General features: G+C 47.2%; 1 protein-coding gene across 1 annotated transcript; it reads left to right on the plus strand.

The window, feature by feature from the left end:
• Nucleotides 1–909: 909 nt before the first annotated feature.
• On the plus strand, nt 910–18766 carry SEMA4A (semaphorin 4A; the record flags this gene model as incomplete). Its single annotated transcript, XM_073609235.1, is given in 9 exon segments — nt 910–1026; nt 2119–2249; nt 4392–4564; nt 6634–6784; nt 7272–7461; nt 11577–11698; nt 12972–13135; nt 15328–15440; nt 17677–18766. Coding segments are annotated over 9 exon segments (1775 nt in total), but the record flags the coding sequence as incomplete, so codon positions are not given.
• Nucleotides 18767–19279: the final 513 nt, after the last annotated feature.

A 19279-nucleotide genomic window follows, 5' to 3' on the forward strand; every position in this document is an offset into this window, starting at 1 on the left:
TTTTATTTCTCAATTTCTTAACTTCTACACAAAATAAGAACCATATAAAATAATTCACTAAATATACTCACAATGCCTCTTCCCTCCTCTATCACTTTCCCATTTCTCCTTCTCTCTTCTTCCTCATCATATCTTTCTCCTCTTCTCTCTCCCTCTTCTCCTCTTCTTCTCTCCCTCTTCTCCTCTTCTCCTCTTCTCCTCTTCTTCTCTTCTTCTCTTCCTCTTCTCCTCTTCTTCTCTCCCACTTCTCTTCTTCTTCTCTCTCTCTCTTTTCTTCTACTTCTGCTCTCCATCTTTTCCTCTTCTTCTCTCCCTCTTCTTCCTTCTTCCTTCTTCCTTCTTCCTTCTTCCTTCTTTCTTCTTTCTTCTTCCCTCTCCCCCTCTCCCTCTTCTTCTCTCCCCCTCTCCCCCTCTCCCTCTTCTTCTCTCCCCCTCTCCCCCTCTCCCTCTTCTTCTCTCCCCCTCTCCCCCTCTCCCCCTCTCCCCCTCTCCCCCTCTCCCCCTTCTTCTCTCCCCCTCTCCCCCTTCTTCTCTCCCCCTCTCCCCCTTCTGCTCTCCCCCTTCTGCTCTCCCCCTCTCCCCCTTCTGCTCTCCCCCTCTCCCCCTTCTGCTCTCCCCCTCTCCCCTCTCCCTCTTCTTCTCTGCCCCTCTCCCTCTCCCTCTTCTTCTCTGCCCCTCTCCCTCTTCTTCTCTGCCCCTCTCCCTCTTCTTCTCTGCCCCTCTCCCTCTCCCCTCTTCTTCTCTGCCCCTCTCCCTCTCCCTCTTCTTCTCTCCCCCTCTCCCTCTTCTTCTCTCCCCCTCTCCCTCTCCCTCTTCTCTCCCCCTCTCCCTCTTTTCCCCATTCCTCCTTCTTCTTCTTCTTCTTCTTCTTCTTCTTCTTCTTCTTTCTTCCTCTCTCCCCCTCTGTAGATGGTGAGCTGTATACGGGCACGATGAATAATTTCATAGGGAATGATCCCATCATCTATCGGACGCTGGGTAGCCGAACTTCGCTAAAGACGGACACCTCTCTGGGATGGCTGCATTGTAAGTTTTTCCTCTTATATATGAGATTCCTTTTTATATTCGCATTTTTCAACTTTTTTTTTTTTTTAACATGGAGGAACCCACTGAAAAAAAAAAAAAATCTTCAGTATAAACAGTGATTTAAGAAAAATAATATAGAAAAGAACCCCCTTTATATTGTTGGTCGGTAAAGAGGGCACCCTTTATATTGATGGTTAGTAGAGAAGGGCCCCTTTTTATATTGATGATCCATAGAAAAGGGCCCCCTTTATAGCGATGGTCGGTAGAGAAGGGCCCCTTTATAGCGATGGTCGGTAGAGAAGGGCCCCCTTTATAGCGATGGTCGGTAGAGAAGGGCCCCCTTTATAGCGATGGTCGGTAGAGAAGGGCCCCCTTTATGTCGATGGTTGGTAAGGAAGGGCCCCTTTATATCGATGGTCGGTAAAGAAGGGCCCCTTTATATCGATGGTTGGTCGAGAAGGGCCCCCTTTATATCGACGGTTGGTAGAGAAGGGCCTTTATGTTGAGGGTCAGTAATGAAGGGCCCCTTTTATATCGATGGACAGTAGGGAAGGACCCCTTTATGTTTATGGTCAGTAGAGAAGGGCCCCCTTTATACTGATGGTCAGTAGGGAAGGGCCCCTTTATAATGATGGCCAGTAGAGATGGCCCTCCTTTATATTGATGGGCAGTAAGGTAGGGCCCCCTTATCTTGATGGTCAGTAGGGAAGGGCCCCCTTATATTGATGATCAGTAAGGAAGGGCCCCCTTATATTGATGGTCAGTAAGGGAAGGGCCCCCCTTATATTGATGATCAGTAGGGAAGGGCCCCCTTATATTGATGGTCAGTAGGGAAGGGCCCCCTTATATTGATGGTCAGTAGGGAAGGGCCCCCTTATATTGATGGTCAGTAATGAAGGGCCCCCTTATATTGATGGTCAGTAGGGAAGGGCCCCCTTATATTGATGGACAGTAGGGAAGGGCCCCTTTATGTTGATGGTGAGTAGGGAAGGGTCTCCTTATATTGATGATCAGCAGTCAGTTGCTGCCAAATCCCCCCCCCCATTCATAGATAAGTCTCTTATTTCCCGTATTGGTGTTCTCCTCCCATAGCGGACACCTCCTTCGCCGGATCCTTTTACATCCCCTCTGATGGGAAACTCTACTTCTTCTTCGATGAAACGGGCAAAGAGTTTGACTTCTTCGACAAGCTGACGGTTCCCCGAGTGGCCCGAGTCTGCAAGGTGAGGAGACCCCACCACTGAACCAGAAGATAGACACATTTCTGTCTGGTTCGATTGTACTCTCTCCAAAATCCCCCCCCCCCCCCCTATGGGTTAATGGGAATCTTTGGTGGGAAAAACTCCCTCCGCCTCTCCCCACCCCCTCACACCTCCCCCGACCCTTATACTGTATGACATATTGATATTGATCCGGCAAGTTCCCAGCTTATGGTGATAAGGGGCGCTGATGGACTTCATGAGGAAGACGAGAGCGGGTATGGAGGAGGAGGAATGCAGGAGAGTGGATATGAAGGAGGAGGAAGGCAGGAGAGCGGATATGAAGGAGGAGGAAGGCAGGAGAGCGGATCTGGAGGAGGAGGAAGGCAGGAGAGCGGATCTGGAGGAGGAGGAAGGCAGGAGAGCGGATCTGGAGGAGGAGGAAGGCAGGAGAGCGGATCTGGAGGAGGAGGAAGGCAGGAGAGTGGATCTGGAGGAGGAGGAAGGCAGGAGAGCGGATCTGGAGGAGGAGGAAGGTGGATATGGAGGAGGAGGAAGGCAGGAGAGCGGATCTGGAGGAGGAGGAAGGCAGGAGAGCGGATCTGGAGGAGGAGGAAGGTGGATATGGAGGAGGAGGAAGGCAGGAGAGCGGATATGGAGGAGGAGGAAGGCAGGAGATCGGATATGGAGGAGGAGGAAGGCAGGAGAGCGGATATGGAGGAGGAGGAAGGCAGGAGAGCAGATATGGAGGAGGAGGAAGGCAGGAGAGCGGATCTGGAGGAGGAGGAAGGCAGGAGAGCGGATCTGGAGGAGGAGGAAGGTGGATCTGGAGGAGGAGGAAGGCAGGAGAGCGGATCTGGAGGAGGAGGAAGGCAGGAGAGCGGATCTGGAGGAGGAGGAAGGCAGGAGAGCGGATCTGGAGGAGGAGGAAGGCAGGAGAGCGGATCTGGAGGAGGAGGAAGGCAGGAGAGCGGATCTGGAGGAGGAGGAAGGCAGGAGAGCGGATCTGGAGGAGGAGGAAGGCAGGAGAGCGGATCTGGAGGAGGAGGAAGGCAGGAGAGCGGATCTGGAGGAGGAGGAAGGCAGGAGAGCGGATCTGGAGGAGGAGGAAGGTGGATCTGGAGGAGGAGGAAGGCAGGAGAGCGGATCTGAGGAGGAGGAAGGCAGGAGAGCGGATCTGGAGGAGGAGGAAGGCAGGAGAGCGGATCTGGAGGAGGAGGAAGGTGGATCTGGAGGAGGAGGAAGGCAGGAGAGCGGATCTGGAGGAGGAGGAAGGCAGGAGAGCGGATCTGGAGGAGGAGGAAGGCAGGAGAGCAGATATGAAGGAGGAAGGCAGGAGAGCGGATATGGAGGAGGAGGAAGGCAGGAGAGCGGATATGGAGGAGGAGGAAGGCAGGAGAGCGGATATGGAGGAGGAGGAAGGCAGGAGAGCGGATATGGAGGAGGAGGAAGGCAGGAGAGCGGATATGAGGAGGAGGAGGAAGGCAGGAGAGCGGATATGAAGGAGGAGGAAGGCAGGAGAGCGGATCTGGAGGAGGAGGAAGGTGGATCTGGAGGAGGAGGAAGGCAGGAGAGCGGATCTGGAGGAGGAGGAAGGCAGGAGAGCGGATCTGGAGGAGGAGGAAGGCAGGAGAGCGGATCTGGAGGAGGAGGAAGGCAGGAGAGCGGATCTGGAGGAGGAGGAAGGCAGGAGAGCGGATCTGGAGGAGGAGGAAGGCAGGAGAGCTGATCTGGAGGAGGCGGAAGGCAGGAGAGCGGATCTGGAGGAGGAGGAAGGCAGGAGAGCGGATATGAAGAAGAGGAAGGCAGGAGAGCAGATCTGGAGGAGGAGGAAGGCAGGAGAGCGGATCTGGAGGAGGAGGAAGGCAGGAGAGCGGATCTGGAGGAGGAGGAAGGCAGGAGAGCGGATCTGGAGGAGGAGGAAGGCAGGAGAGCGGATCTGGAGGAGGAGGAAGGCAGGAGAGCGGATCTGGAGGAGGAGGAAGGCAGGAGAGCGGATCTGGAGGAGGAAGGCAGGAGAGCGGATCTGGAGGAGGAGGAAGGCAGGAGAGCGGATCTGGAGAAGGAAGGCAGGAGAGCGGATCTGGAGGAGGAAGGCAGGAGAGCGGATGTGGAGGGTTTGTATATTATAATGTTTAACTGATTATTATCTCTGCTCTCCCCCAGAACGACATCGGAGGAGATAAAGTCCTACAGAAGAAATGGACCACCTTCTTGAAAGCACAACTGGTCTGCTCCAACGCCAACAACTTCCCCTTCAACGTCATGCATCATGTAGCGCTACTGAACCCCGAGGACCCCCAACACAGTGTGTTCTATGGGGTCTTCAGCTCACAGTGGTGAGTACCAGAGATTGATATATATCATTATTGTATATCTTATATCTGGAGAGCGGTGATGTCACTCCTGTATAATATATCTTATATCTGGAGGGCGGTGATGTCAGTCCTCTATAATATAGCTTATATCTGGAGGGCGGTGATGTCACTCCTCAATAATATATCTTATATCTGGAGGGCGGTGATGTCACTCCTCTATAATATATCTTATATCTGGAGAGCGGTGATGTCAGTCCTCTATAATATAGCTTATATCTGGAGGGCGGTGATGTCACTCCTCAATAATATATCTTATATCTGGAGGGCGGTGATGTCACTCCTCTATAATATATCTTCTATCTGGAGAGCGGTGATGTCACTCCTCTATAATATAGCTTATATCTGGAATGAATTCATATTTATAAATACTGTGTAGAGCGCCCCCTGCTGGTCTCGGGTGTTTTATCCTCAGTATTGATCCCGTGTATTGTATTTGTCGTGGTGAAGATCGAACGCTTCCTTCACATTCAGTATATATAATTGTTCAGTAATGACGATCTATATTCCACGTTCGTCTCGCTCTCCATACATTAGCGGATCGATGATTACATGGGCGGGGCCCCGGGGTGCGGCCGTTTGTTTCCATGCAGTCAATGTGCTGTCCAGGAATCTTTCAGGAAGAAGTCCATTATATCAGGACAGGAAGGATTTGTCCTCCTGTATTCCGATCAATAATGATTTGTAAAGACGGGTAACATCCGGCGTCGTTCGTCAAGAGCAAGACGTCCGATATCAGTCAGCAGAGGGTCATGGCGGGCCGTCCCGGGGGGGAGGGGACAGTTTCCTGACTGTGAAACATGTCGCCATTATGGATACTCCAGGAGCCTGTGCAGACATAAGGGGACAAGAAGCACAATAATACATTTTGTTACAGATAAATACATTTAAAAAAATATTATTTATAATAATAATATTACAAATATTAAATCTCTCTTTAGCTCACTTATGTGATCCCTGAAATATCAATGTATGTATTTTTTTTTTTTTAATCAGACCATGTAGTCTCTTGCAATCGGCCTTTATGTTAAATTGCCTCTCACTAGCTGAAAGCAGAAATCAGTCTTGTTATGGCAGTGTCTGTTGTTTAAATATTTGGGGTGGACAGAAAGCGACTTGGGTGGCCAAAAATAAGCAAAGGGGGCAGAGCAGCGGCCAAAAACAAGAGGTGAGGTGAAATAGTTGCCAAGAACAAGCAGCAAGGCAGAGCAGTGGGCAAAAATAGCAGTGTGTGTGTGTGTGTGGGGGGGGGGGGGGGGGGGGAGAGGGGGGGTGAAGCAGTGGGCAAAAACAAGCAAGGGGAGAAGCCCTCGCCCCAAGAAAAAGGGACGCTGTAGCACAGTGGTCAGGATCAAGCAGTGGGTGGAACAATGGTCAAGAATAAGCAGGGTGTTGGATCAGTGGCCAAAAATAAGCAGGGGTGGAGCAGTGGCCAAGAATATGGGGGGGTGGTAGCACAGTGGTCAAAATAAGCAGGGGTGGATCAGTGGCCAAAAATATGAGGGGTGGATCAGTGGCCACGAATAAGCAGGGGTGGATCAGTAGCCAAGAACAATCATGGGGGGGGGGATGGTAGGGCAGTGGTCAAGAATAAGCAGGGGTGGATCAGTGGCCAAAAATAAGCAGGGGTGGATCAGTGGCCAAAAATATGAGGGGGGGATCAGTGGCCACGAATAAGCAGATGTGGATCAGTGGCCAAGAACAATCATGGGGGGGAGGAATGGTAGCGCAGTGGTCAAGAATAAGCAGGGGTGGATCAGTGGCCAAGAATAAGCAGGGGTGGATTAGTGGCCAAGGATAAGCAGGGACCAGTGGCATGGAGTATGCAAGCTTTGAAACGTGTCGCCCCCCTTATGGTAATCGGTGGAAGATTTGCCACGCTTTGGTTTGGTGGACAGAACGGGGCGCCCCCCCCGGTGGATTTAGCTGTTCGGCCAGTTGTTGTGGTATAATTGTTTGCTCCGCCCCCGGGCCTTTGTGAGCTTTCTGTAGGATAAGGCGAGTCATGTGACCCTCTTATTTTGTCCCCGCAGGCAGTCAGGCGGCTCAAACAGTTCCGCCATCTGCTCCTTCAAACTTGCAGACATTGAGGTGGTTTTCAACGGCAACTACAAGGAGCAAAACAAAGAGAGTTCAAAGTGGACCAGATACACCGGACCCGTGTCCAATCCCCGGCCGGGCAGTGTAAGTACATGGTACCACCACCTCACCTATCAACTGCATGAGTATTTCTAGACTCTAGTACCCTAAGCAGCCACAAGGTGGCAGTGTTGCACAGTTTTAGGCAACCACAAGGTGGCAGTGTCGCAATGTCTTAGGCATGCACAAGGTGGCAGTGTCACACTGTTTTAGGCAACCACAAGGCGACAGTGTCACACTGTTTTAGGCAACCACAAGGTGGCAGTGTCACACTGTTTTAGGCAACCACAGGGTGGCAGTGTCGCACTGTTTTAGGCAACCACAGGGTGGCAGTGTCGCACTGTTTTAGGCAACCACGAGGTGGCAGTGTTGCACTATTTCAGGCAACCACATGGTGGCAGTGTCCCACTGTTTTAGGCAACCACAAGGTGGCATTGTCGGACTGTTTTGGCAACCACAAGGTGGCAGTGTCGCACTGTCTTGGGTAGCGTTTTTCGCAGTTTTATGCAAACTTTTTCCTATCCCTTTTTAGTGCTCATCTGGGAAATTCTCCGACACAGACCTCAATTTCATGAAAGACCACTTCCTGATGGACGACAAGGTTCTCCCAGTCGGCAATCGCCCCCTGCTGATCCAACAGAGAGTCAGCTACAGCCACATTGCCATAGATTCTGTACCTGCACTATCTGGAGACAATTACACCGTGATGTTCCTGAGCACAAGTAAGCAACTCAGACCTTTCTCACATTTACAATGATGCCCCCTGCTGTGCACCTGGGGTGTTGTGCTGCCCTCTGCTGGTTGTATAGTATATGGTCATGATCCTCCAATGCTACACGGGGGATGTTTAATGCTTCCATCTGCTGGTCACATGTGGTATTGCAGTGCTCCCTATTACATTTCATCTGTAAATGCTGCCCTCTTTGGGGTCATGTGCAATTAGTTTCGTTCCAAATTAGTTTTTTTAACTAATTTCGACAAATTCGTTCATTTGGAAACATCCGAATTAACAAAAACCCTTTTTCAGAATATTTGTAAATTTAAAAAAATCTGAAATAATAACTATTAAATTATAGGTACTGGAAATTCCTTTCAAATTTGGCTGTTAGTGAACGTAACAAAACTAATTCATCCGAAGTTACGAATTATCCGAAATTTACGAATGCCGAATCTAAACGTATGGAACGTAACAAATGAATAATAATAATTAATAATAATAATAAAGAGTTTTTATTATTATTTATTAATTTGTTACGTTCCATTCGTTTAGATACGGCATTCGTTATTTCGGATAATTCGTGATTTTGGATAAATTTGTATTCCCTACGTTCAATAACAGGCAAATTTTAAAGGAAATTCCAGTACCTATAATTTTAATAGTTATTAGTTAATAAGTTTAGAATTTTTGGATTTTCGTTCTTTCGAACTTTTGGATTTTCTTTATTTTCAAAATTTCGAATTGCGATCATGACGAATGACCCGAAAAACAAAGAAAAAAACGTAAACGAACAAATTTTGTGGCCGTTCACATGTCTAGTCATTACAGGGATTATTCTGTGTCTGCCATGCTGCCCTCTGCTGGTTGCACAGTTTATTGCAGTGATCCCGTAGTGCTTTTCGGGGAATGTTTACTGCTACCATCTGCTGGTCAGATGTGGTATTGCAATGGTCCCCATTACATTACATGCAGTGAACTGTTGCAATGCTGCCCTCTCTCTGTGGTCCTCTGGCATTACAGGGATTTTTTTCTGTCTCTGCCCTGCCGCCCTCTGCTGCTCACCCAGGGTATTGCAGTGATCCTGTAGTGCTTTTCAGGGATGTTTAATGCTCCCATCTGCTGGTCACCTGTGGTACTGCAGTGGTTTCCATTACAATACAGAGTATTGTTGTAATGCTAGCCTGCTCCTGGTTCCTCTTCAGCATTACAGCGACCATTCTATTTCTGTCAAATAGACACAACTTCTCTAACGAGGCCTTCATCAGGACATATGGTAAATGGCAGAGCTGAACCTCTCATCTAGTACTGGAGGTAGCCTAGGCAGCCGATAGAATGGGGTATAGCTGCCCCCCCCCCCCCCCTGGACCGGGCCCAGGCCCAGGCCCCATTCATCCATCTGAGGCCCGGGCCTGTCTGTTTAAATACCCTTTGGGTGCATGCACAGTAATTGCACAAGCTCTGGCTCCCAGCGATTAAAATAAAAACTCCTAGGGCCCCATCTGGTCAGCAGAGGGGACTGTTTAGTCTTCTTTGGAGGCAGTTGGTGTTATCCTATCTCCCGTGGCTTCAGACAATTATATTTAATTTTTAAGATCTGCAGCACAGAGGATTGCACCATCTGATCCCCAAATGATTGTGATGCAACCCGGTATGCTGCTTCCCTCTGCTGGTGGCATTGAGCACTGCAGTGATCCCCATTATGCTTCCCTCTACTGGTCAAATGTAATATTGCAGAATTCAGTGTTATATATGGCTTTTGTTGTGTTTTTATGTTATTTTTTTTTTTTTTTTACTTTGCTTGGCTGTTTGTTTTGTTTTTGTGTTTTTGTTTTTGTTTTTTTTTTTACTTCAAGTGCGTACAACTTTTATTTTACAAACTCTTCACATGGTACACATTTTGAAACATTGTTTGCAGACCCATAAGATGTAATTTCTGCAGTAGCTGCTCCTTGTAGAGGGGGGTATACTATTCAATCATCAGTGTGTAGGCGGGTGCAGTTAGCAAGTCTGCCACCAGGTGGCTCTGTGCCAGAATAGTGTCATCAGGTGTTAGGCCCCTTTTTAGTTTAGAGCCCTCCTGTAGTGATGTAATGGATGAGTCCCTGCAGGTTGTGTAAGTTTGCCCACTTTACAAAGAAATGAAGGGTCTATCATTTTTATCATAGGTGTATTTTATATGATAGAGACAGAATACCAACCAAAAATCCAGAAAAAAAAAACACAAAACAAATATTATAAATGGAGTTGCAGTTCAGTGAGTAAAATAAGTATTTGATCCCCAAGCAAAACATGACTTAGTAGTTGGTGGAGAAACCCTTGTTGGCAAGCACAGAGGTCAGACGTTTCTTGTAGTTGGTGATCAGGTTTGCACACATCTCGGGAGGGATTTTGGTCCACTCTTCTCTACAGATCTTCTCTAAATCCTTTAAGGTTTCTTGGCTTCGCTTAGCAACTCGAAGTTTCAGCTCCCTCCTTAAATTCTCTATAGGATTAAGGTCTGGAGACTGGCTAGGCCGCCCCATGACCTTTAATGTGCTTCTTCTTCTTGAGCCGAACCTTTGTTGCCTTGGCCGTATGTTTTGGGTCACTGTCATGCTAGAAAGCCCATCTTCAGTGTTCTGGCTGAGGGAAGAAGGTCCCCTTTGTTCATCACACACACTTGTAAGTAGGGGCTCACGGTTGGCTAGATCAGCCATTCTCAACCAGGGTTCCTCCACAGGTTGCTAGGGGTTCCTTGAGCTGTGGCTGATGAACCACCTATTTGATGATGCCAACAGAGTTCAAGGTTCAGCACCACTAAGCAAAGCCAGCGGGATGACGCCAAATATCTTTTTTAGCTGTCTTTTAAGGGTAGCATTCTGAACACCACTTTAAGGGGGACCTTCTTCCTATTGACCACCAATATAAGGGGCACTGTTCCTATTGAGCCCTGATGAATTGGTTTTAGTAAGGGTTCCTCGAGACATGAAAATCAATTTTTGGGGTTCCTCTGGGGTTTTAAAAGGTTGGGAAAGCCTGGGCTAGATGTTGGTGTCAAGTCCCTGCCCCGCTCCTCTCCTGTTAGAACAGTGACCTTTCCTGATGAGGCTTTGCCCTGCGCCATCTTGTGCCCACTCCATGCCAGAGGCCTCCACCCAACATTCCCAGATGTTAACATTTAGATTCCCAAAGGAAGGAATGTCATTTTGGGAATTGCCAAGATTTTACAATACATGGCCCCTCAGAGATCCCACCCAAGTGACCACTAATGACCCTGGGATGAAAAGGACTGTTAGGGAAAGATGGCTTACTTTAATGGCTGCACAATGCTTTCACATGAGACTTCTGCAGGCTGTCCACCAAATGTGCTTATCAGTGTACTGTCAAGTGACCCCGGACAGTATGTCAGTGTGATGCGTTCGTGGTATTTTCCAACTACCACCAGTAAAGTGCAGGAACTCTGTGCGGACATTCCTTCCTTTGGGAATCTAAATGTTAACATCTGGGAATGTTGGGTGGAGGCCTCTGGCATGGAGTGGGCACAAGATGGCGCAGGGTAAAGCCTCATCAGGAAGGGTCACTGTTCTAACAGGAGAGGAGCAGGGCAGGGACTTGACACCAACATCTAGCCCAGGCTTTCTCAACCTTTTATAACCCCAGAGGAACCCCAAAAATGGATTTTCATGTCTCGAGGAACCCTTACTAAAACCAGTTCATCAGGGCTCAATAAGAACTGTGCCCCTTATATATTGGTGGTCAAGAGGAAGAAGGTCCCCCTTAAAGTGGTGCTTAGAATGCCACCCTTTAAAGACAGCTAAAAAGATATTTGGTGTCATCCCGCTGGCTTTGCTAAGTGGTGCTGAACCTTGAACTCTGTTGGCATCATCAAATAGGTGGTTCATCAGCCACAGCTCAAGGAACCGTTCGCAACCTCTGGAGGAACCCTGGGTTGAGAATGGCTGATCTAGCCAATCGTGAGCCCCTACTTACAAGTGCGTGTGATGAACAAAGTAAATATCACCAGGCTATTCACAACATAGAAGTAAACAAGACACATGATGAGTCATAAGAATTCAATTAAAAGGTTTTATTATTTTCTTTTAACCCAAAAAAACACTCAACACCCCCTCATTGTTCCAGGTGCGGGCGCGTTGCACAAGGTCGTTCTTGTCAAGGACGGCACGGAGTCGCATATTATCGAAGAACTGAGTCTGCTGAAAAAGCCGAAGCCCATCGAGACTCTTCTGATGGTACCAAACAAGGTACAAAGAGAGCGCCTTCCGGCATGTGCCGGATCAGGAGCTTTGGGTATCTGCAAACTCAAGAAGTGAACGTGAGCTTTAATGGCATCCCAGTCTTAGTCCGTAGGGTTCAATATTGAGTTGGCCCACCCTCTGCAGCTATAACAACTTCAACTCTTCTGGGAAGGCCGTCCATAATGTTTAGGAGTGTGTCTATGGGAATGTTTGACCATTCTTCCAGAAGTGCATTTGTGAGGTCAGGAACTGATGTTGGCCAAGAACGCCTGGCTCACAGTCTCCGCTCTAATTCATCCCAAAGGTGTCCTATTGGGTTGAGGTCAGGACTCTGTACAGGCCAGTCAAGTTTCTCCACCCCAAATTCGCTCATCCATGTCTTTATGGACCTTGGTTTGTGCACTGGTCCAAATCATTTGGTGGAGGGGGGGATTATGGTGTGGGGGTGTTTTTTCAGGGGTTGGACTTGGCCCCTTAGTTCCAGTGAAGGGAACTCTTAAGGAGTCAGCATACCAAGACATTTTGGACAATTTCATGCTTCCAACTTTGTGGGAACAGTTTGGGGATGTCCCCTTCCTGTTCCAACATGACTGCCCACCAGTGCACAAAGCAAGGTCCATAAAGACATGGATGAGCGAGTTTGGGGTGGAGGAACTTGACTGGCCTGCACAGAGTCCTGACCTTAACCCAATAGAACACCTTTGGGATGAATTAGAGCAGAGACACTGAGCCAGGCCTTCTCGTCCAACATCAGTGCCTGACCTCACAAATGCTCTTCTGGAAGAATGGTGAAACATTCCCATAGACACACTCCTAAACCTTGTGGACAGCCTTCCCAGAAGAGATGAAGCTGTTATAGCTGCAAAGGGCGGGGCTAACTCAATTTTGAACCCTACAGACTAAGACTGGGATGCCTTTAAAGTCCATGTGTGTGTAAAGGCAGATGTCCCAATACTTTTGGTAATATAGTGTATTTGATCTGGTTTTTGTATTGAGTAACCCTGGGGGAGGTGCCAAGCAAAGGGGTGGGGTGGGGGGGGGGGAGTTGGGGCGCAGTGAAGCAAGGGGGCAAAAAAAATGGGATTTAGAATGGTACATCCATTCTACGACATAGATTAGTGGGAAACGCAATTCGGGACCCTTGCCTTGGGCGCTGTCCCAGTAATGGGTGGGGGGGGGTCATTGATTAGGAAAAGAAACCAAAACATGAGTATTCCTGTCTGTGTGCCGATGTTGGTGATCAGTTCCCAGCCAAGCTGACCGTTCTCTCCTCTTGCAGAAGATCCTGTACGTGGGCACGACGGATGGCATCCTCCAGGTGCCCGTAGCCAACTGCAGCGTCTACAGGAGCTGCTTCGAGTGCGTCCTGGCCCGGGACCCGTACTGTGCATGGAACAAGAACGCCAACCAATGCCAGAGCCTCCCGACCAATCCCAATGCCAAGTAAGTAAAGCATTGCATGAAACGCGTCAGTAATTAATGGGACTGCAAAGCAGGGAGGGCAGCACTGGACCCCACGCCGCCGGCCGGTCATCATGTTCAACTGTGCACGGTGCTTACAGGTTTAGACCCCATTATGTGTGGCTATAGCCGGCGGCACTGATTATTCAGGAAAAACCTGACAGGCTGGTGGTACAGAAGTCCATTTGGTAGATTGACCTCTGTACAACCAGCCTGCCCATACATGGATCGAAATTCGGACAACCCCTACTGAACTAGCTGAATTTCAATCCATGTATGGCCGCCTTAACTGCTTGCCGCCCGGCCTATTGTAAAATGACGGCTGGGCGGGAGTCATATAATCTGTCACCCGCTGTGTGCACAGGAGACGCAGCCAATGACAGATCAGTGTACCAGCCCGCTGCTGCTAACTTGTGATCGTGTGACCAATCACAGCAGATCACATGTCAGTTGTACACCGTGAATGGCTTTGATTCATGCCTTTCATTGTGTACTATTGTATTGATATCTGTGATTGGTCACAGTGATTACATGGTACAGATGGGGCCAATCACAACCCATCTGCACCATGTGATCTCTGTGATTGGTCACAGTGATCACATGGTACAATCGCAGAGATCACATGGTGCAGATGGGTTGTGGTTGGCCTTGTCTGTACCATGTGATCACTGTGACCAGACAAGGCCAACCAAAGCCCATATGTACCATGTGATCTCAGTGATCAGTCACAGTGATTACATGGTACAGACATGGCCAATCACGGCTCATCTGCACCATGTGATCTCTGTGATTGGTCACGGCCATCACATGGTACAGACAGGGCCAACCATGGCCCATCTGCACCATGTGATCTCTGTGATCAGACATGGTACAGACGGGGCCAACCACGGCCCATCTGCACCATGTGATCTCTGTGATCAGACATGGTACAGACGGGGCCAACCACGACCCATCTGCACCATGTGATCTCTGTGATTGGTCACAGTGATCACATGGTACAATCGCAGAGATCACATGGTGCAGATGGGTTGTGGTGAGCCTTGTCTGTACCATGTGGTCACTGTGACCAGACAAGGCCAACCAAAGCCCATCTGTACCATGTGATCTCAGTGATCAGTCACAGTGATTACATGGTACAGACAGGACCAACCACGGCCCATCTGCTCCATGTCATCTCTGTGATCGGTCATCACATGGTACAGACGGGGCCAACCGAAGCCCATCTGCACCATGTGATCTCTGTGATTGGTCACGGTCATCAGATGGTACAGATAGGGCCAACCTCTCCTGGATTCTGATTGGAGGACACGTCCAATGTGTCATTTCATGTCCTTTTCAATCTTTGTAAATCTGCAGCTTTCCGTAAAATGATCCCCGGTGATCCTGCCATGGAGGGCGTTGTCAAACGGGCTTCCGATGGTGACTACAAGTGCTCATAACACAGACATCGTCCGCTGTTGTCACCATCAGGAAACCCGCCCTGAGAAATGCTGTGGCAGCCATCACTGTAGTGCATGGAGGCAGAAAGTGGCTGCAAAGAGGCTGCAGGAGATAGAACAAAGAAGGGGAGAAAAAAAAAACAAAGATTGAAAAACAAAATAACTGTTTATGATACAGAGTACAGTAAATGTTGTCCTCCTTTCGATATACATTTAATTTTAAACCCCCATATATATATCTTTTTATGTATTTATTTTTTAAATATACAGTGTATGTATATGTATGTGTGTGTGTGTGTGTGTGTGTGTGTGTGTATATATAGATAGAGAGATAGAGAGATAGATATATATATATATATTATATCTTTTATTTTTCATTTAATTTTTCTACTTTATTTTTTCTTTTTTATTTCCGATTTATTTTTTTACTTTTTATTTCATTTATTTTTTTTATTTCATTTCTCTATTTTATTTATTTTTTATTTCATTTCTTTTTTTTTTTTTAAATTTCATTTTTCTACTTTTTTATTTCTTTTTACTTTCTTTTATTTATTTTTTTTAGCATTTTTTTTATATTACTGAATTTTTTTACTTTTTTATTTCATTTGTTTTTTAATTGCATTTTTTAATTTCATTTTTCGACTTTTTTCTTTTTTTCCACTTTTACCGGTTAAAGCTTATCTGAGATTTTAGTGATTTGGGGTTTTGATCCTCATTCTGTTTTTGTTCTTCCAGCGAGTGGCTACAAGATATCGAGACGGGCAACCCCAACACCACGTGCTTGAGTCCCCCGCCAAAAGGCAGAACGATGCGCCCCGGCCAGGACACAGACAACCCGCCGCTGCGAGGTGAGGTCACATCGGGGAGGAACGCCATTCCTAAAGAGCTTTCCCCGCCACCTTCAAGTGTTACTCCTCTTGTTGGGGGGGGCGGAGCTGAGACCTCAAACAAAGTTTCAGCTTTCCCTGCCTATCATCTGTGAAATACAAAGCAACTCCCATCTATGCAATAGAGAGAGGGGGGGAGGGGGTTTGTAGTCCAAATCAAGAGAACAGCCTAGGGGTGACACCACTGTTTTTCCATAGATGCAGAACGGTGAGTGTTGTCACCTTAGGACAGGAAGTGTGGTGTTCCATAGACGTCACCTATGGAGATGTTCAAGTAACGCTTGAACCAATTTTAAAGCATGACATGTTGGGTATCTATTTATTCAGCGTGACATCATCCCTTTTTTTTTTTTTATTTTACCAAAAAATTGGGATATATATATATATATATATATATATATATATATATATATATATATATATATATATATATATATATATATATATATATATATATATATATATATATATATATATATATATATATAATTTTTTTTTTTTTTTTTTTTTTTTTTTTTGCATTAAGATTCATACATTTTATTTTTTTTAAATTTGAAATATTTTTTCCTAAACAAATTGTGTTTAAAAAAAAAAAATGCTGTGTGAATAATACGTGACATAAAAAAAAAATTATGATTACCATTTTATTCCCTCTGGTCTCTGCTTAAAAAAAAAAAAAAAAAAAGTATAAATGCTCCATTCCATGTTCTAGCAAAAAATATTTTTTTTTTTTTTCTTTTTTTACTTGTAAACAAAAAGTGCCAGAAAAGGGCAGGTCCTTACGTGGTTGCAATCAATTAATAAAATAACAATTTCTGCAAAAAATAGGGGAAGGAAACTTCTTTACATGGAATTAATTTCCCATTACATGCCCATAATTTTCACTTTGCTGCCAACTAGTAAAATGCGGCAAATCTCACAATAAAGTGCCGGAATTTGTCATAATTTAATGTTTTATTAGAAAACGTGTAAAAGACAAAACATCGCTAATTCCCCATAAATGCACTGCGATATCTCCTCAATATTATCACAATGCCCCAAACCCACACCGAGTATGAAGAGACGCGGCACCGCCAATTAATACCCCAGGACTACATCACCTCCTTTAGAATTAATTAAATGCCCCCAGGACCTCCTTATACTTCATAAAATACCCCAGGACTACATGACCTCCTTTATAATTAAATGACCCATGACCCCCTTATAATTAATAAAATGCCCCAGGACTACATGACCTCCCATATCATTAAATTCCATGTGACCTCCTTTATAATTAAATACCCCAGGACTACATGACCTTAGAATTAATAAAATACCCCGTGACCCCCTTTTATAAATTAATAACATACCCCAGGACTACATGACCTCCTTATAATTAATTAAATTCCCCATGACCCCCTTTATAAATTAATAAAATACCCTGTGACCCCCTTGACCTCCTCAGGACTAGATGACCTCCTTTTATAATTAGTTAGATGCCCCTAGGACTGCCTTATAATTAATAAAATACCCCAGGACTACATGACCTCCTTTATAATTAATAAAATGCCCCAGGGCCTCCTTATTACAATACACCACCACAATCCCCCCACCTCAATAGACTGCTAATGCACAATTCCTCCAATGAAGTGCCAGCCCGTCCCCGTAAATTTTCCACCACTTCCTGTCTTGGTGACAACTTTGTCAGGACTAAAAGGCAGTGAGGGGGAATTCTCCAATGAGCATACAATAAGCAATTAGTTTATGCCCCCCCCCCCCCCCAAAAAAAAAACGTTTGGGATGCACGTTCGCTTCAATTGAGAAAATAATCCTTCACCATTAGAAGTGTCTGATTGTTACTAACCAATCAGGCTTAGCCAATATACGGGGGTTGTTTGGGCTCAGCCAATGTACGGGGGTTGTTTGGGCTCAGCCAATGTACGGGGGTTGTTTGGGCTCAGCCAATGTACGGGGGTTGTTTGGGCTCAGCCAACGTATGGGGGCTTGTTTGGGCCAGGCTGATGTACGGAGGGGTTGTTTGGGCCAGGTTGATGTACGGGGGGGAAGTAGGTGTTCGTGCTCAGCCAATGTGGGGGGGTTGCTTGGGCTCAGCCCATGTACAGAGGGGTTGTATGGGCACAGTCGATGTATGGGGGGGGGGGGGGGTTTGGGCTCAATGTACAGGCTGTTCATATTCTAAATGTTTTTGTTTCTTCAGCTGTGAACTACACAAGGAAGTACAACAGCATCCTGAATCTGGAGTGCCCTCAGATGTCCTCACTGGCCACCTACAGCTGGAAGATCCCTATCCAAGCCATAGGAAAGGAGATTGTCATCACGAAGGACGCCCTGGTTACCATTGTGAGGAGTGACACGTTGGGCTTATATGAGTGCTGGGCTGACGAGAAAGGGTTCAAGTACAAGGTGGGCCAGTACTGGGTCAAGGACCCCAGTGGGGCAGGCGATGACTCAGAGAACGGCATATCCTTCAGCACCGATGAGCCAGACTATTACAAACCGTTTGTGGCGGTGACGGTGCTGTTGGCCCTGACGCTGAGTGCCTGTGTGTTCCTAGTCCTCTACAGCAGCCTGGACAAAATCAAGGCCAACCGGAAGATCCAGGGCTGCAGCACGCCAGAAACCGAGAAGCTGTCCGCCTCCAAACAGCCGGACAGCACCCCGCTCAATGGCTTCTACAAGCACGCCAGGAACTTTGCCAAACCGTGCTGTGTGCCGATCGGTGGGACTGACGGGAAAATGGACTTGGACAACAACAGCGTGAGCCTGATGCCCAACGGTGGACCGTCAGGCGCAGCCTCTTCAGATGTCTAAGCGTTTTGCTGGCCGCTCTCGTCTTGGGACCATGATCATCTCTGTCGGCTTTGGGCTACCTCAAGGACCCAAGAACAGTCTTGCTCACTCCGCACATTCCATGGTGGCCCCTTTCGGCATTTCGAGAGTCTCTCTAGTGGCTCCTTGGGTTTCGTGAAAAGCATTGGAAGCACTCTGACCTAAAAAGAGAGACTTCTAAATCGTTAGAAACATCAGAGAGGACTTTGTAAAAAAAAAAAAAGCCTCAACTGTCAACTTCCAGGAGGACCAAAGCCCTTTGGTGGGGGGTGTCCTGGGACTTCTCCTACAATGTGAACACCGCTGTAAATTTTATAAATATCAATCAAGGACCTGAATGCAGCCTTCACTGCCGAACTTTTCATATCGATGAATGTACAAAGAACCGGTGTCTGGGGTTGTCCCCATGAGCATACAAAGTACCGGCGTCTGGGATTGGGTGCCGAACGTTCACCCCCCCCCAAAAAAAAAAACATGTGGGGGTGGATTCCCCACCCAAAAGGCATCTATCGTTAATGGGCCCCTGAGTACCCGCTACTGCTTACCCACCACCATCATTGTAAAGGAGGTCTAGTTCTCACTGCCCAGGTAATAAAGCGGAAGAAGCGAGACTCTTGGCTTTGAAAATACCTTGGCGGTGGGAAGCAAAGGAAATCCAATCAGGGGATTTCACCACTAGGGGGGGTCCCCCGAAACCATATCAGTCAAGGGGGTGTCTGCAATTGCTGTCTTGTTCTTGAATGTGCAACTCCGGGAGGTTCATCCCCGTCCTTTTCTATGCATCTGGAACAAGCGTTGGTGACTAGGAGCCCCACCGAAATCCCTGCTGGCTCCAGGTCAAGGACTCAATATATAGTGAGCAATGATAAGGAGGGACAGCTTCCGTCAGCAGTGAGCCCCCCCCCCCATATTTCTATCCAGACATGTCCCGTCCAACCATAACAGAGTTTTGGGCAGAGCCAGCCTTTAAT

Source organism: Aquarana catesbeiana, linkage group LG13, assembly GCF_042186555.1.
Source record: "Aquarana catesbeiana isolate 2022-GZ linkage group LG13, ASM4218655v1, whole genome shotgun sequence".
In the NCBI taxonomy this organism is placed as follows: domain Eukaryota; kingdom Metazoa; phylum Chordata; class Amphibia; order Anura; family Ranidae; genus Aquarana; species Aquarana catesbeiana.